The sequence below is a fragment of the Cryphonectria parasitica genome, assembly GCF_011745365.1.
Source record: "Cryphonectria parasitica EP155 unplaced genomic scaffold M406scaffold_1, whole genome shotgun sequence".
Lineage (NCBI taxonomy): Eukaryota > Fungi > Ascomycota > Sordariomycetes > Diaporthales > Cryphonectriaceae > Cryphonectria > Cryphonectria parasitica.
Genome location: NW_024468909.1, coordinates 7,310,145 through 7,330,044, shown reverse-complemented (window position 1 = coordinate 7,330,044; position 19,900 = coordinate 7,310,145). Strand labels below are relative to the sequence as shown.

General features: G+C 31.1%; 2 protein-coding genes across 2 annotated transcripts; one reads left to right on the top strand and one right to left on the bottom strand.

Annotated features, from left to right (window-relative positions):
• Window positions 1–13,847: 13,847 nt before the first annotated feature.
• On the bottom strand, window positions 13,848–14,295 carry M406DRAFT_248583 (uncharacterized protein; the record flags this gene model as incomplete). Its single annotated transcript, XM_040916544.1, has 2 exons — window positions 13,848–14,107; window positions 14,163–14,295. Coding segments are annotated over 2 exons (393 nt in total), but the record flags the coding sequence as incomplete, so codon positions are not given.
• A 4,820-nt stretch (window positions 14,296–19,115) lies between these two features.
• M406DRAFT_244960 (uncharacterized protein) lies at window positions 19,116–19,268 on the top strand (the record flags this gene model as incomplete). Its single annotated transcript, XM_040916292.1, has 1 exon — window positions 19,116–19,268. A coding segment is annotated over one exon (153 nt), but the record flags the coding sequence as incomplete, so codon positions are not given.
• Window positions 19,269–19,900: the final 632 nt, after the last annotated feature.

Genomic DNA, 19,900 nt, shown 5'->3' with positions numbered 1-19,900 from the left:
AGAGCTCTAATAATCTTAGCTATCTCAGCCTTGTTTTCTAGTTCTCTATTAATAGTAATTTTGAGAGAGCATCTGAATATAAGAATGATCTCTTCCAAAATGAACTTCTTTATTTTCACAGCTATAGCTTTCTTGAGAGATCTTGCAAGCACATAGCTAATCAGATTACAGCAAGCTTTCGCAAGATATCTATAACTGCTATCCTTAGCTATATATTGAATATCAATGCTGATTCTCGTAAAGAATTAACTTAAAAGGATCAGAATTACTTCTTTCTTTCATATCTTTGGATCGAACTTTATACATTTCTTGCAATCCAAGATAATATTAGCTATATCTATTCAGAAACCTTTCCAGTAGTAGAGTTGCTTAATACAAGCTACTATAAAGTCTCGATCTCGATATTCAAACTTAGCATAACATTCTCTGATAATTCAGCAACGAAGATTAGAATCATCTACTACTCATCAGCATAAGAGTTTCGCATTAGCACAGCGCTACAAAGCCTAGTTAAGTACTTGATACTTTAATACTTCTATTATGAAGTTCTTGCAATTCCTCTTAGAGAGTTTTAGTAAAATAATTCTATAGTATAAGAACTCTGCATATTATTTCAACTATTCTATCCACTAAAGAATTGGATTTAGCAGTAGTACTAGATCAGCTCTATCTAAATTTATGCTATTAAGCTAAGCATTATACTAGTTCTCAACATTACTATCTTTATCTTCCTTAGATAGCATTAAGTATAGAGATTAAGAAAAAGCATTAGCTATAGAATTCTTTAATCCGGGAATGTATTTAATAGTAAAGTCAAACATCTTAATTACTGCTACTTATCTGTTTAGAAAAGTATTGAATATATTATTCATTTCTCTATTAAGTTGGTTTACTAGAATATGAGCATTAGTTTTCAGAATGAAATAGCAATTATAGAAATGCTGCTGAAGAGACTATAGAGCATAGAGAATAGTGCAATACTCTCTCTTAGTAGCATTGTATTTCTGTACTGCAATTATTCAGATTCTGCTAACAAAATGTGCTAGCTTTCGTTTATCTTCTATTATCTGCATTAATATAGCGCTCTAGCTTAACAAGCTTGTATCTACTATAAGAACGATCTTTCTAGCATTAGTGCTATAATTAATTGAAATGATAATTGGATAAGATGTAAGTATTTGAATAAGTGTAGCAATAGCTTCTTTCTATTCCTTCTCTCATCTTCATATAATATCTTTCTTGAGAAGATTATAGAATGATTGAGCAATGATTGCAAAGTTCCAAATCCAAGCTGTATAATAAATGATTAGTTTAATAAAAGAGCAGATATCTTTAATATTCTTATATTCTGTTTAGGCTAGAAGCTTTTCCATCTTTCTATTCTAAGGTTGTTATCCGCTGAAACTGATAATATAATTAATTATATTGATTTTCACTTAGCATTATTCTAACTTAAATGCTGAGATTGTAGCTTCAGCTAGCTTTGCATTTATAAGAATCTTATTAAGGTTTCTGATGTGCTTAGCAATATATCTACGTACTTCAGAAAGGCTCGGAACCTCTTCATTTCCATAGATTATTGTAGAATCACGAACAGAAATATTATCAAGGAAAAGCTAGCATATATAAGAAATAAGATTATACAGAAGTTTGATTATTATTCTTATAAACTGAGCAACAGAGTTAGTAGCATTCTGGAGTAGAGTATATATTCTAAACAAGCTTAAGAGTATTGAGAAGATTATTATATCTCTGCTATTAGAATGCAGTTGCACTTGGTTATATCTAGAAAAGAAATCGAGCAGTAAAAGAATCTTGCATATAGCAAACTTCTTCAAGAATTCATCTGAGGCAGGCAGCATGAAAGCATTCTTAAGACTATGCTTGTTATACTTTTGAGTATTATTGATCAGATATAAGCTACTATTCTTTTTGATAATAAGAAACTAGTTATTTCTGTATAATGCATAACTTTTCTTAATAATCTCCCGCTTAATACGTTATTTCAGAAGCTTTATTAACTTTAGCTTAAGAGCATTAGGGATTGGAATGTGCTTCGCTTGAAAAATCTTATAGAATATAGTTCTGATTTCTTGCAAGAAAGCTACTTCCTCAATAATCTTTCCAATCTCAATAAAATCCTATATAAGAGCTTTAATCCTGTTTCTCAATATATATTTGAACATTTCCTTCTCAGCTTCAGAAAACTCTTCACAGTTTTTCTCTTGCATAACAGCTTACCAGTTAGATCTCAGGTGCTAATCAGAATCCAGATTGCTGAACTTGGATTTAATTCACTTATCATACTTAGTAAGCTTTGTAGATCGCTGAGCTCATCTCATCTCCTCAACCTTAGCAAGCTTCCATCCAATCATTCCTTTTAGTACTGAATCATTAAGCTGAGAATTATTAATTAGCTTAATCTTCTTATTTTTGAGCTTATAAAGAGTATTAATCAGGCTTAAAACATCTTTTCTTTTCTTTCTCATACAACATAGCTAGCATAAATAGCGCTAGCTGCTGTACATTCTATACAGGCAAGACTTTCGAATTGCTTCTTCCTTATTCACTATAGAGCAATCCTCCTTCAACTTCCTTCCCATCAGTTCTACTATTAACTCATTTACAATAGCTGCAATATCTCATTCAGATATGAATATCACAGCTATATCTCCTTCCTCTAACAATACTCACTCTGGAATAACTTCTTCGCTAACAGCTCTGCATTCCTCAGAGTAGCTGCTAGCACTCAGTTTTTTGGTATAGTTCTGTATAAACTCTCCTCTTCAAGGAGTTTCTGATCGCTAATTGTAGTAACCAGTTATACTTCTCCAAAGGCGAAGCTCGTATAGAGAAATCCAGAGATAGAATAATTAAAGGAAAGCTTAGTTTGCATTACAAATAGCATTCCTAATAGTATAGAATGATTTAGCAATATCAATCTATTATTAATAATATAGAATATTATCTATTTAGAAAAGCTGCTACAGAAAATATCAGTTTCAAGAACTTCAACAAGCACTATATCTAATTCATTATATATATATAAGATAATATTCGATGTTAGCATATAAAACAAGCGCATACTTGAATACAGAGAGAAAGCTACTAAGCTTATTTCAGTACTTATATTCAGCATTGCTTGTATAGATTCATTCTCTTTACCTCTCAGCTGCAGAAAGATGTATGCTACTGAAGCAATACTCCTATCTCGGATGCTGCTAAAAGCAATCATAGAAGCTGTTATAAGAGGAAATAAGGATTTGTTGAAAGCTCGAATCATATTAACAATAAGCTTAACATAGCTAGATTCAGCAATAAGAAACAAAGCTTGAACTGCGGATAGTTAAGCTAGTTTCGAAAGATATTCAGTAATATTCCAAGTATTGATAATCTAACTATTAATAAGCTCTTTAAGCTGGGAAAGCATCAAGATTCCGAGTTTATGCTATAATGAATTAGCTAATCTAGCAGTATCTATCTTATGCAGATCTAAGCTGATTTGATTATCGAGATTAATAACTTTTCAAGCTTCAGAGCTAACTTCTTAAAGACTGTAAATCAGACAAGCTTCCCATTCTAGTAATATAACTATTATCTCCTTGCTTAAAACTTTCAATGAGTAGTTTAGAAACTAATTCAGAAGCTTGTTACTAATAGCTTGAACTATTAGCTCTCTATTCAGACTATTGAATTGCTTATTAGATTTCTCTAATCCAATATTCCCGAAATGTATAGAAACTTCAATAGTTCTTACACTTGCATTTCTTTCAATCTTATCATCATTATACTCAGCCTTCTTAATACAGCGCTTCTTTGCTTTATCCGCATTTATCTGAGCTTGAACAGGCTTAATATTCATAGCATTAATACTGAGAAGCTTTGATAGATACAGTTCAGCTTAGGCTGAAGTAAGATATAACTTTCTTACTTGAATCTTACCAGCATTGCTAAGGATTTCAATGTTGTTGATTCTATACTGATTATTGCATCTAAGAACAAAGTTAGTCTCTTCTCATAGTATCTTATTCTTAGCTATCTCAGGATTTCCATGCTATTTCTCATCCTTTTAAACCAAGCTAATATATCAAGAGATTCAAGAATTCTCAACATCCTTCAGCTGCTAATTCTTACAGAAACCGAGAATTAAACGGATTATACTGCTTTTGGAATTATCTCAAGCGGATATAATCTGGCTATATAATACTAGTTTTGACTTAGAATTCAGAAATTCTAAGCGATTACCAAGATGCTACTCTAGCTTTGCTAATACTAAAGCATAGCAAATGCTACAGTTCATAATAGTATGGAGTTTCATGCATTTATGAGCTTCATAGAACTTCGATTCACAGCTATAGTACCTGCACAGAGTTTCATTCTTCTTTAGAATTTCATTAATCTTTGCTTGCTATGCTTTAGAATACTGCTTCCTCTTATTCTTCAGACTTATATAAATAATACTTATCTGCAAGGAATTTGCATTTCTCTGGGAAGGATTTCTTGCAGAAACAGTTTGGGAATGCTTAATCAGTTATAAGATCTCCTGTAGAGCTTTGATTTGATTATACAAGATATTCCATATCTGTTTAAGAGCATTAGTCTGCAGCTTTAAGGATTTTGCTATTGCAATTTGATTAATGCAGAATTGCTTCATCATTAAAGCTAACTGATTATATTCTTAGTTGCTCTTCTAAGCAGATTCAGCTTTCAAGATCTACTTAATTAGTTTAAGCTAAGCTTGCTAATTACAAGTTAATTATTAAAGCAGTTAATAGTACGATAGCTCTACTGCTTATTCCAATGAGTTTATTAATTAACTAAAAGCACTATGCATCGAATGTAAAACAGGAACAAGCTGTATCTGGTTAAGAACTAGCTGAGGTAAAGGCATAGAAGAATCTTGGAATTGAGCTTGTTGATAAAGTTAAAGATTGGTAGCACTGGAAGCAAGTTGATCTTGAGTCTCCTCCTGAAATGCTTTACAATGAACCTCTAACAGCTTTTCCATAAGATAAAGCTACTTCTTGTTGCTAATGCTTTCAGCAGTAATACCATAATCAGCTTGGAAGCGCTTGATTCAGATCAAAGAGAGCTTTATCTATGCTTCTGCTACAGATTGATTATCTCTAATCTTAAGACGAGTAAGAGCGTTATTATAGTCTACAATGAACAATCAGAAGCTAGCAGCATCAGTAATAAAACAGTTGTTGATAATATTCAAGCGCTTCTACTTAGAAATATACATCTAAAGATAGTTCCAAGGGTAATAAGCAATCAATAGTTGCTTCTTCTATTCATTCCAAGTTTTAGCGCTTGTAATGAATCTCTTCATTTCTCTAGCAATGATTGTATCTGTATAGAAGCCTTTTATGAAGTTGAGTACTTGAATATCATTAATCTCTTTGATCTGATGCTATTAATCGAATTGCTTCAGCTATAAGGAAACTTCTATACAAGCAAATAATGTTAATCCACTACTAGCAAGCTTACTGTGGAAGGGGAATCTGAAGTTCTAACTATAGTAGTTATTAGCTAAGTAGTTAGCCGAACTGGATATCTGATTGAAAGAGCTCTCAGATGTGGAAGCTATCTTCCCTCTTAGTTGTTGCTTTCTCTGATGTTTCTTTGCCTTCCTAGTTCGAAGTCCTTGAGTTGAGAGCGCTACAGCTGGAATGCCTTCCGTATTCTGCAGAAAACAATACTATGGAGATCGAGGGAGTTCAGATGCTTGAGGGAGATTCAGTCTGTAAGTGGAGTATGCATAAGATCTATCTTGTGATAAACAATAAGAGATTGAATTAGCTATTTTATACTATACTAAGATTTTCTTTATTAATAATTCTGCTAACTAATGGAAGCATTTCTGATCAGATGTAAGGCGTTGATTAAAGTTTAATATTGGATGATGTTGTTATAATTCTCAACTTCTATTTCTTATATGCACTAACAGTTTCTTATCTTCACTTCTCTATATTCTTCGCTTTTGGAATAATGCAATTAGCAAGCTTTTGATTTAAAGGATTAATATAGCCAGATGTATTCAGATAGAGCATACTGATCAGATCATTGCAAGAAGCACAGATCTTATTAATTATACTACTTTTCTCTGCAGAGTATTATTTATCAAAAGTATCCCACTCTATAATTTAATTATAAACTTATATCCAATATGATTAAACTTTCCGCTACAGTCTGTACAGATCTGAGCTGTATCAGCTTCTGTATAGGATTATTGATTAATATGGGAAATGTTGGAAAAAGGAATTCGTTTCTTCGTAATATTGGCCTGCAGGCTCAATGCATCGTTTACCAGCTCACAATCAGAACTCATACTACTCCTTCTTTATCCATCCATCTCCTCTCTACAAGAGGTCTCAGGCATAACCCAGAGTTCAGACATAATGCACAGCCTGTTGTATAAGCGTGATAGATAAAGGAAATAAAAGAGCTCAGCAGAGAAAAAAAGAATGCGCCCGTTCATAGAGTAAACTTGCTGCTCTTACTGATCCTCACGAACTATAACGCAAACAGCCCTGAGCTACCAGCCTGAACAGCTAAGTCCACACTCACCGCACCATTGAACCAGAACTAGGGCGCCGTCGCTCTCGAAAGAAAAAAAAAAGGGACAAACAGCTGCTGAAGCAATGAGCAAGGGCTCGTGCAACCCAAGCGTGCCTATGCAGATGAGGACAGCAAACTAAGGCCATACGGGCATAAGAATAGGGTGAAAAACCTGTCTTAGATCTGTTCAAAGGGTTCAAAAATTGAAAAGAAGAGAAAGGATGCTTCATTGTTGCTTATAGCTAAAGAATTTGAAAAGTGAGTGGTATTCTTTATATGTATGAGGACCCTTGACCCACTGTACTCCATGTCCCACGGACTACCACCCTGGCCACCACAACACCATTTTATTTTCTTATTTATGCATTGCATGGAGCAGTTATCTGATAGTCTGATGTATGCATTGTAGTGCTATTTATTGAAAACCTTTCTAAAGCGAAGTTTCTATTTTTTAACAGCTTAAGGGATTTATCCTAGTTCTCTAACGGAGAACCATTCATATTGCATCTTGTCTGAGAAATATATTCTGCAGCTATAATAGATATAAGAGATCCAAGCTAGTTCGTAGTATAGATTGTGAAATAAGCTGATCCGAGAGTTCTTATCTTCTTATATCTTGATATTCTATAAGGAAATGCAGATGAAGAGCTTCTCTAGTTCTATTTCATAAACGAGATATTCAATCCATATTGCTTCCTTGTTTCACTCAATACTGAAGAGAAATCTTTCTTTAAGCTTATTAAGCATGTTATTTGCAAAAAGCTTTTGCAAGCTGCTAAATTGTTTGCTCTAGCTTGATTCTTTTATTGCTTGAGAAGTATTTTTTATATTGCTTAGATATTCATATCAGTAGCTAAGAAGATATCATCTCTTATTCATATTCCTAATTATAATGCTTAATATAAACGATAAAGAATATTGAAAGATATTATTGCTAAGCTCTTCTTTTAATGTTTGAATACTCTATTCTACAATATTAGAGCAATTCGAGTTATTACTTGTAGGAATGCTAAGCATGCACTCTCGCTCTGCTATTGCTATTTATTTGCAGCGCTAAGGCTTCTAAGAGAATCATTCTAAACTTTTCTTATTCGAAAAGTGTATTAAGCAGTTATTATTATAGCAGAATATTCAGCTGAGACTTTCGTAATTAATAGAATTCAATACTTGCTTCGAAGGAGTATTTCTGCTCAGTTGATTGGATTTCTGTTGCTAAGCAATATTTATCTAACATCCTTTCTGAACTAATTGCTATTTATTCTTCTGAAGTTAATAGCAATTGCATATAATATATTCTTATTTATTGCAATTATAGCAAGTAATGCTATTCCTCTTGCTATACTGCTTATTAGCTGCATCGAGTTCTATGGAATCAGTATATATAATGCTATTCTAAGCTATACTGCTATATTAATTGCTATTCTTATTTTGAAGTTTCTTGCTTATATTAGCTGGAAATCTCTAAGTTTAGCTTTCTTTCTTCTTAAACTTCTTTATTCATTGTTTATACAGATAGTTGTTAATATAGATAGCTTGATTGAAGAATATTGTAAAGTTCTTTAGCTAATTCTGCTTGAAGATTTCATCTTTAATATCATTCTTGAATCTCTTATAATAATACTCTATAAGATTCTTATCTTCCTACAAAAATTATATTAAGAGTTATTTAAATCTAATTATATAAGCAGAAGCTAATTTGATCTGCTTAAGATTCATAAGCTGCTAAGCTATAATATATTCTTTATTGGAATTATTAAAGATCTCTTTAAAAGCTTTTTCGAAGTTCTTAAAGAAATCGAATATATTCTTGATACTCTAGATACGTATATCAGAATTGCTCTGATGTTCTAAGTAGTTGTGCAGAGAAGATTTGTATTAGATGAGAGCATCTTTCTCGAAATAAGTTTCTGCAAGAATAATCTTCTCAGACTCTATAGTGAACTGGATTATATAATGCAAGAAATATGCTCTGCAGTAGATGAGAAATCCATATAGCATTTTCTGGTTATCATTGTATATAGCAAGCTTGTTCATCTTATACGCCTTCTCAGCACTGCTGGTAACTGCAGAAGTAAACTGCGCTTGCTGAGCTTATTAAGCTAGCTAGGCTTGCTAGTTAGCAATAGTAGCGCTCTAAGCCTGCTATTGTTCGTGCAGATTCTGAATACGCTAAATAAGCTAATATATCTAATTAACCAGTTCTTTCTGAGTAAGAGCACATAAGAACGAAGAGATTTCTAGAGAAGCTATTATATTCTATATTGCTCAAGAGATAATACTAAACTATTCTTGAATAAAAGTTATCAAAATGTAATAAGCACTGCAGCAATTCAAAGATTCCTAAGTATACAAAGAGATTTATGCTAATAAGAGCAGTATTGAAGTATTAAGTTCTTGAATACAGAACTATATAAGTTCTAATAAGCAATACAAGTATTTACTGCCTTTGAAACTACTTAGTATATAAAACTGAATATTTAGATTAATAACTGAAGAGCTATATACAAGATTTATCTAATGAGAATAAACATATTCTTATATATTCAGCTTCTTCAGTTCTATTAGTATTATTGATTATTGGATCCCTTGGATCATCTGAGTGATTCAACTGATCCGGATTACCATGGATCAGCCACTGATCCATCCTGATCCTGTAACCCTAACTCTTGCTTATATAAGCCTTAGTTCTTGAGATGTTGAATCCTTCTCTGTCTTTTCGGACAGTTGTTCCGGGTGTTCTAGCGGGTGACCTGCATGTTGAATGAGTTATAACAATACTCTTCAACATTCTTCATTACTTATACTAAGCATTATAACTAGGAATATGAATAAGAAATGATACTCTCTTGGTTATTAGTATAAATATCTAAATGATACTGAAAACGCTTCTTAAGCAATAGAAAGATTAAGCTAGAATGAGCAATTCAACAGTTCATTCAAATCTCTTATGAACAATGAATTCAAGAAACTTATAGGAAGGTTTCCTTTCAGCATTAAGTAAAATAAGAAAACAATATGGATTGAATATCTCATTTACAGAATGAAGCTGGAAAAGCTCTTTATCTGCATTCCCTTGCAGAACATTAAGGCATGAGGAGATAAAGATTCTTGGATCAGCTTACTTCACAATCTATATCACAAACTAGCATGGATCTCCTGCATCTATTATAGCTGCAGAATACATTTCTCAGATAAGATGCAATATAAATGGTTTTCCATTAGAGAATCAGAATAAATCCTTTAAGCTGTTAAAGAATAGAAACTTTGCTTTAGAAAGATTCTTAATAGATAGTATTATAATGTATATATTGAACTACTAAACAATTGTTCTATGCAATATATAAACAAGAAAATAGAATAGTAGCAATGCAAAACAATGCTCTATATAATTCATATTAATAATAAGATCTGCAACTAGTATTAATAGAAGAAAGACTAGGAATAATAATAATATAAGCAAAAGTAAGCTAAGAAGCTTGCTTAAGAAGCAGTAAAGCAAGCTTAGAAGAATAAGTAGTTTTTAATAAACTCAAAAGAATAGAATTGCTTATAAAGGAACTGCAGATGATTAGATTAGAACAGTTCTTATATAAAGCTTTCAGAACAGATTATGCTTATATTAAGTTTAATATATATATTTAAGAATATAAATATAGTATACTATTGAATAGTAATACTTAAAGAAACTTTATATTCTTATATATTATCAATCAAGCACAACTATAATAAAGATGAAAGAGATACTTATATACTCTCAGCATTATAGAAGAACAATCTATTGCATATAACCAAGAAATAATCAATAAGAAAACTAATTATCTATTTATCTTAATCCAAAAATATATAATCAGAGCTTCCTTTGATATTATGAATACAGTATAATATGAGCTAATTATAGAGCTTCTATAGCTTAAGGAATACAATTCTCGAATCGATTAAACTACTAGCTAGATCTCATAGAAACAAGCTGTACCCAGAGAGATAATTATAATCAACAGCGCAGGATCGAAGCCAGTAATTGAAGAATACTCAGGAAAAAAAGCTTTATACAACTTCATACATACTTTCAAACTAGTAGGGCTGGCAGTTCAAGAAGAAGAATCTAGTAACAAGCGAATTCAAACAGTGCTAGGATGCTAACAGATTAGCAAAACAATAGAAGCAAGACTCTCAGCAAGTTGGTTTGCTCTGAAGCGATAAGGAAAAGCTTCAGAATGTGAATTGTGGAACTATATGGGAAAAACCTCGAAACCAGGCTCTCGAGCGCTTAGTTCAGCCCGGAGCGGACGCTCAAGGCTCTCAGAAAAGAAGCATGCTCAACAGTACTTACTATTCCTTCAGATAGCAGAAACAGCATAGAGATCAGAACTAATACTTGCAAACATACTACAAGAATATTATAAGTTCAAGAAACTATTCCAGAAAGAATTGAATACAGGATTGCTAGAATACAGCTTATACAATTACAAGATTCTGCTATAAAAAGGGAAACAGCTCAAATTCTTCTCTATTTACAAACTAGATAAGATATAGCTAGAAATACTTAGAGAGTATCTCGATAAGAATCTTAAGAAAGAATATATATAATCATTGCAATTACTAGCAGAATATCTCATTCTATTTGTATTCAAAAAGAATAGCAAGCTTAGACTATGCATTAATTATAAGCAATTCAATGATATTATAATTAAAAACTGATATTCATTGCTATTTATTAAGGAATTACAAGATAGATTGCAAGAAATACAGTGATTTATAGTTCTAGATCTGAAAGAAGCTTATAATCTGATTAGAATAAAGAAAGAAGAAGAATAAAAAACTGCTTTCAGAATATATTATAGATACTACGAATATTTAGTTATACTCTTTAGTTTAACGAATGCTTTAGCTTTATTTCAGGAAATGATTAATTATATTCTATATAAGCATCTGAATTAGTTTATCATTGCTTATCTTAATAATATTCTTATTTACTCTCGAATATTTAAAGAATATAAGGAATATATGGAAACAGTATTGCAAATGCTTCAAGATGCAAAACTCCTTGTAAAATCCGCAAAGAGTTACTTTTATATACAAAAGATTAACTATCTTGGATTTATAATCAAGCTAGAATGCATTAAGCTACAGAAAGATAAGATAGAAGCTGTTAGGAATTAGCTAGTTTCTAGGAATATTAGAGATATTAAGTTTTTTCTCAAATATATCAACTTTTATAAGCAGTTCATTAAGAACTACAGCTAAATTGCATATTCTCTTATAAATCTTATCAAAAAGAAGCAGCTTTTCGAATGAATCTTCAAAGTATAAGAAGCTTTTAATAAGATTATCAAGCATATTATCTTAGAGCTAATTCTGTATAAAGCAGATCTCTATAAACCTTTTGAAGTTGAGACTGATATATCAGAATATATACTCAGAGAATAACTTAATCAGTAAGATAACTAAGAATGTTTAAGAATTGTAAGCAACTTCTTAAAGAAGTTGAATAGCTTAGAAATCAACTATAGAATTCCTAATTAGAAACTTATAGCAATAATGAAAGCTTTTAAGAAATAGCAATACTATTTCATTAATATATAATACTCAATTATAGTTTACTCAGATTATAAGAATCTGATTATATTCATAATAATTAAGATTTTGAATAAGCAATAAGTTAGATAAGCAGAATTTCTCTTACAGTTCAACTTCAAAATTGTGCACTGCAAAAGCTTAGAGAATGAATAAGCAGATGCTTTTAGCAGAAGATTAGACTATCGAGATATAGATTTCTCAAATATATAGAACATCTTTGCTCAAGATGAGTTGGGAAATCTTGTTAATATGTATAGAAAACTAAATGCTGCTTTCAGAATTGAATTTTCAGAAAAAGATTTAGAATCAATGATTTCAGATAAATAAGATAATTATATTAAGAATATATATAGTGTATCAGTATATAGATATTAGGAAGTTAGAGCAATTTATGAATATATTAAAAGATACTGGAATTTATTAGATTTTAGGAAAAGAATTGAAAGCATTTTATAATAATGCAATAGCTGCAAGAAGAATAAAGCAGAAAGATATAAGTTTTATAAATTGCTACAATTCTTATTAGTACTTATGGCTATTTAGCAATCCATTAGCTTAGATTTTATTATCAAGCTATTTCTCTTATGAGAATTCTTAATCAAAATGCAGTATAATAGCATTCTGATAATAGTTTGCAAACTGAGCAAGTATGCTTACTTTCTCTTCTATAAGGAAAGCAGTATAGCAGAAGAACTTGCATATACATTCCTCAGAATGATTATTGCTAATTATAATACATCAGAAGAAGTAATCTCCAATAGAAATAGAAAGTTCAATTCAAAGTTTTAAACTTTACTTATAAAACAGCTCGAAATATACTACAGAATGTTTACAGCATTCCATCTGCAAACAGATGAATAGATAAAAAGAATGAATTAGATTATTAAACAGTATTTTTAACATTATATCAACTAGGAATAGAATAATTAAATTGATCTATTGCTTCTTGCATAATTCGCTTATAATAATATAGATATAAGTATAATAAAGAAATTATTATTCTTTATATTTTACAAATACAACTCAACAGCTTATTACAAGGCATTGCAAGAAGCAAATACAGAAGCTATAGATAAAAGAGTTAAGAAGATCAAGAAAGTTCAGAAGGAACTCTAATCAGAATTACAATTCATCTAAGAATGAATAATGCAATATGCAAACTCCAAGAGAATTAAGGAACTAATCCTATAGAAGAAAGATAAGATTTACCTATTTCAAAAAAATATCAAAATAACTAAACCTAGCAACAAACTTGATTACAAGAAGTTAGAACTATTCAAAATCTTGCAATAGATTTTCTTAGTTAATTACAAATTAGCATTATCTTATAGAATAAGAATATATCCAGTTTTTTATATTTCACTGCTGGAATTAGCAATATAGGAAATACTAATGAATAAAACAGCGAAAGTAGAAAACAATAAACTAGAATACAAAATGGAGAAGATCTTCAAGTACAGAAGCATAGATAATATGAGAGAATATCTTATTAAATAGAAGGATTACTCAGCAAGCAAAAATTCTTGAGAACTGCAGAAAAACATTAAAAATGCTCAGGAAAAGGTAGCAGAATATTGGAAAAGGAAAGCTAGCATCTAAGACGATCGCTCCGCCCCGAACCGAGATCTAGAAGCTTCAGAACAGAAATCAGATGCTGCAATCCTACCTAAAACGTTATTCCAATCCACTACATTAAGAATACCCTAAGACTAAGCTTCAATTACAGCTTCAGATTTAGCAGCATGCCAAGCATCCTCCTCCCAACGCTTCTTCTCCTCCAGCTCATTCAGAGAATGTAGATCCTGACTAACCATCTTCGCGCTACAATTATGCAGGAAACGTTTCTGTTTTCGCAAATGCACCAAACAAGCTGTTGCTTTGCTTAATTTAGACTGAAGCTTGAGAAGAACTTCCTCTGCATCCAACTTCTTCCGATCTAAACAATTAAGCTTGGTAATAATACGAGATACTATTAGAGGGATTAGAAAGCAAATAAGAAATAACTCAGAAAAGAGCAAATCTACAAGCATTTACTGAAATACCGGAACCATTGCAGAAACAATTCCAGCGAATATAACAGGAATATCTTTTGATATCTTCTATCATCTTATACTCCAATTCCTTCGAGATATAGAAAGAATAAAGTATAATTTCAAAATCTTAAAGATTGATAGTTAGAGAAAGCTGAAAGCGTTGTTTGGATTTTCAAGAAAGAGACTTTTCGATTCTATTCAACATCTCGATTAGGAAAGCATAATCATATATGCGAATAATTTGCTAGAATACTTACAGAAGATTATTAGAGATAATAATCGATAGAAGGGAGATGATGTTATAACCCATTCAATATACAGATCACGAAACAAGCTCCGCTAACAAGGAACCAGATATCATAATCCAATATCGGACAACCACCAGGAATTACATAAGCAAGAGTTAGAATTGGATTATAATAACATAAGTAAGCTGCTTACTGAATCACTACAATACAGATTACGGATTATCACAATGCAGATCATGGATTACAATAAGCTAAATAAGCTACAATAAAAAGCTGAATATATAAGAACACATTCATTCCCATTAGATAGATCTCGTATATAGCTCTTCAGTTATCAATCTAAGTATCAGATTACTCTTCTACTCTGATAGCTCCAAAGGCAGTAAACACTTGCACGATTACCCCAGTTGTGTTTCCGTACTCAAGGCCTGTACTTGGTACTGCTCTCGTTAGCATAAACCCCTTCGTATACTTAGGAATCTTCGGATTGCTGCAGTGCTCATTACAAGTGAACTGAATTGTATAGTACAAAAAATATACTCTACAGTAGATAAGGAATTCATACAGCGTTTTCTGATTGCTATTATATATAGCAAGCTTATTCATCTTATACATCTTTCCAGCACTATTAGTAGCTATAAAAGTAAACTATGCTTATTAAGCTTGCTAAGCTAGCTAAGCTTGTTAATTAGCAATGATAGCGCTCTAAGCCTGCTGTTATTCGCACAGATTCTGAATATGCTAAATAAGCTAATATATCTGATTAATCAGTTCTTCCTGAGTAGGGGCATGCAAGAACAAAAGGGTTCCTGAAGAAGCTATCGTATTCCATATTGCTTAAGAGAGTAATACTGAACTATTCTTGAATAAGAATTATCAAAATGTAATAAGCACTGCAGCAATCCGAAGATTCCTAAGTATACAAAGAGGTTTATGCTAATAAGAGTAATATTAAAGTATCAAATCCTTGAATATAGATGTAATGAGCACTGCAGCAATCCGAAGATTCCTAAGTATACGAAGAGGTTTATGCTAACAAGAGCAGTATTAAAGTATCAAGTTCTTGAATACGGAACTGTACAAGTTCTAATAAGCGATGCAAGTATTCACTGCTTTTGAAGCTATTCAGTATATGAAACTGAATACTTAGATTGATAATTGAAGAGCTATATATAAGATCTATCTAATGGGAATGAACGTATTCTTATATATCCAGCTTCTTCAGTTCTGTTGATATTGTTAGTTGTTGGATCTCTTGGATTATCTGAGTAATCCAATTGATCCGGATTACTATGAATCAGCTACTGATTTATTCTGATTCTATAATTCTAATTCTTGCTTATATAAGCCTTAATTCTTAAGATGTTGAATCCTTCTTTGTTTTTCCGAACAGTTATTCTGAGTATTTTAGCAGATAATCTGCATATTGAATGAATTATAATATTATCTCTCTCCTATTGATTATTATTCTTAATGATTTTCTGTAAGTATTCTAGCAAGTTATTTGTATATATAATTATACTTTTCTAATCGAGATATTGAATAGAATTAATAAATCGTATTCTAGTTATTCGATAAAAACTTAAGAGCATTATTATCTTGCTAAGCTTATTTCTGCTTTTGATATCGAAATGCTTGCTTATGCTTATTATTGAGAGACAGAGGCTTTCTGTTGTTTTGCTGAAAACTCTTCTTATTGTAAGAAGTATGTTTCTCTGAGTTAGAGCTATAATACTAGTTGTTTCTCAGCCTCTGCTAGTTAGTTTCTTTATTTCTTAATATTTTCTATGATTACTGATTTTCTTCTTCAGCAGGATGTTTGATTTGTAAAAAGTGCAAGATTTTGAGCGAGAAAGCTGAAGCAGAGTTAGCAAACGCTGCTGCTCTATAAGCTTTGCTAGCATTGCAAGCTTGTCTTGATTGTATACGAAAACAGCGAAGATTGTTAGAGAAGTGTGCTGCAGAAATAATTCATTATAGTTTCAATTCCTTGGAGGGGTTTGCTGATGAGAAGGATTGTAGTTTTTGTAAAGAGGAGACTCGCTTGATATCTCAGAGATATCTTGAGATTATCGACTGGAGTTCCTTAGCTTTTGATCCTAGCATGTCTGGTTGGCCTTTCTTTCTGAAGAGTGAAACTGTAGCGCCTGATTCTCGTTCCGGGGCAGAGAGGTCTTAAGTAGTAGTTTTCCTTTTCTAATATTCAGCTATTCTTTCCTAAGCATTTTTAATGTTTTTCTGCAGTTTTCAAGAATTTTTGCTTGCTAGATAATCCTTTCATTTAATGAGATATTCTCTTGTATTATTCATACTTCTATACTTAAGAATCTTCTCTACTTTATACTCTGATTCATTATTTTCCACTTCTGCTATATTATTTATTAGTATTTTCTATGCTGCTAGTTCTAGCAGTAAGATATAAAAAACTGGATATATTCTTATCTTATAAAATAATGCTAACTTGTAATTAATTAGAGAAATCTATTACAAGATTTTGAATAGTTCTAATTTCTTATAATTGAGCTTATTGCTAAATCTAATTATTTTGATATTTTTTCGAAATAAATAAACCTTATCTTTCTTCTGTAGAATTGATCTTTCAATCCTTTTGGAGTTTGCATATTGTATCATTCGTTCTTGAATGAATTGTAATTCTAATTGGAGTTCTTTCTGAACTTTCTTGATCTTCTTAACTTTTTTATCTGCAGCTTCTGCATCTGCTTCTAATAATACTTTGTAATAAGCTGTTAGATTGTATTTATAGAATATAAAAAATAGTGATTTCTTTATTATACTTATATCTGTGCTATTATAAGCAAACTGTATAAGAAGCAATAGATTAATTCAGTTATTTTATTTCTGATTAATATAGTATTGAAGATATTATTCGATAATCTGATTCATTTTTTCTGTTTGTTTATTTATTTGTGAGTAAAATGCTGTGAATATTCTGTAATATATTCCGAGCTGTTTTATAAGTAAAGTTCAAAATTTCGAGTTGAACTTTCTATCTCTATTGGAGATTACTTCTTCTGATGTGCTGTAGTTAGCAATAATTGTTCTGAGGAATGCATATGCGAGTTCTTCTGCTGTATTGCTTTTCTTATAAGAGAGAAAATAAGCATACTTGCTTAGTTTGCAAACTACTACTAAAATGCTATCATATTGCATCTTAATTAAGAGTTCTTATAAGAGAAATAGCTTAATAATAAAATCTAGATTAATAAATTACTAAATAGTTATAAGTATTAGTAAGAAATGCAATAGTTTATAAAGCTTGTATCTTTCTGCTTTATTCTTCTTGCAGCTGTTGCATTATTATAAAATGCTTTCAATTCTTTTCTTAAGATCTAATAAGTTTCAATATCTTTTAATGCATTTATAAATTGCTTTAACTCTCTGATGCTTATATGCTAGTGCACTGTATATATTCTTAATATAATTATCTTGTTCGTCTGAAATCATTAATTCTGAATCTTTTTCCGAAGATTCAATCCTAAAAGCAGCATTCAGTTCTCTATATACATTAACAAGGTTTTCCAACTTATCTTGAGCAAAGATATTCTATATATTCAAGGAATCTGTATCTCAATAGTCTGATCTTCTGCTGAGAGCATCTGCTTGTTCGTTTTCCGAGCTTTTGCAGTATACAATCTTGAAATTGAACTGTAAGAGAAATTCTGTTCATCTAACTTATTGCTTATTCAAAATCTTAGTTATTATAAATGTAGTTAGATTCTTATAATCCGAGTAAACTATGATTAGATATTATATGCTAATAAGATAGTATTGCTACTTTTCAAAAGCTTTTACTATTGTGTTATAACTCATTCAACATGCAGGTCACAGAACAGGTCACGAGTAACAGGGACCAGATGCTAAGGGTTCAACGTCCTAACAAAGCATCGATTACATAACTCAGAGTTAGAGTTATTAGCGGATAGATACAGTTAACATCTATCCCATCGATAAGAGAATCAATAGAATCGATATCAATCCTATCTATCCGAACTGAAGAACTGAATATATGAAGATTTACATTTCCTGCTATTAGATAGATTTCCTTTAAGTAGTTCTTCAGTTATTAATCTAAATATTCAGTTTTATATACTAAGTAGCTCCAAAAGCAGTAAACACTTGCATCGCTTATTAGAACTTATACAGTTCTGTATTCAAGAACTTAATACTTTGATACTGCTCTTATTAGCATAAACCTCTTTGTATACTTAGAAATCTTCGGATTGCTATAATGCTTATTACATTTTGACAACTCTTGTTCAAGAACAGTTCAATATTATTCCCTTGAGCAATACGGAATACAATAGCTCCTTTAGAAATCCTTTCGTTCTTATGCGCTCTTATTCAGAAAGAACTGGTTAACTAGATATATCAGCTTATTTAGCGTATTCAGAATCTGCGCAAACAACAGCAGGCTTAGAGCGCTACTATCGCTAACTAACAGGCTCAGCTAGCTTAATAAGCTTAGCAAGCGCAGTTTATCTCTACAATTACCAGTAGCGCTGGAAAAGCATACAAGATAAATAAGCTCGCTATATATAATAGCAATCAAAAAATGCTGTATAGATTCCTCATTTACTGCAGAGCATATTTCCTGTATTACGAAACTCAGTTCACCAAGAAATCTGAGAAGATTATTCTTGCAGAAACTCATTTCGAAAAGAATACTCTTATCTGATACAAGCTTTCTCTATGCAACTACTTGAAGCATCAGAATAGCCTTAGCATACATACTCAGAATACTAAGAATATATTTGATTTCTTTAAAAGCTTTAAGAAAGCTCTCAAAGAGATCTTTAATAACTCTAATAAAGAACATACTATAGCTTAGCAGCTTATAAATCTCAAGCAGATCAAATCAGCTTCTGCTTATACAATTAGATTTAAATAACTCTTAGTACAACTTTCATAGAAAGATAAGAATCTTATAAAGTATTATTACAAGGAACTTAAGAATAATATTAAAAATAAAATCTCCAAGCAGAATTAGCTAGAGAACTTTATAACATTCTTCAATCAAGCTATTCGCATTAATAATTGTTTATATAAACAATAGATAGAGAAGTTCAAGAAGAAAGGAAGCTAGATTTGAAGATTTTTAGCTAATACAAGCAAGAAACTTCAAAACAAGAATAGCAATTAATATAGCAGTATAGCTTAGAGCAGCACTATGCATACCAATCTTATAGAACTCAATACAGCTAATAAGCAGTATAACAAAAGAAATAGCATTATTTGCTACAATTACAACAAATAAGAATATATTGCATGCAACTGCTATTAATTCCGAAAGAATAAATAGCAATCAATTCAGAAAGAATGCTAAATGAATATTGCTTAACAACAGAAACTCAATTAACTAAGCAAAAACATTCCCTTGAAGCAAGTATTAAACTCTATTAATTACAGAAGTCTTAGCTGAATATTCTGTTATAATAATAACTGCTTAATATATCTTTTGAG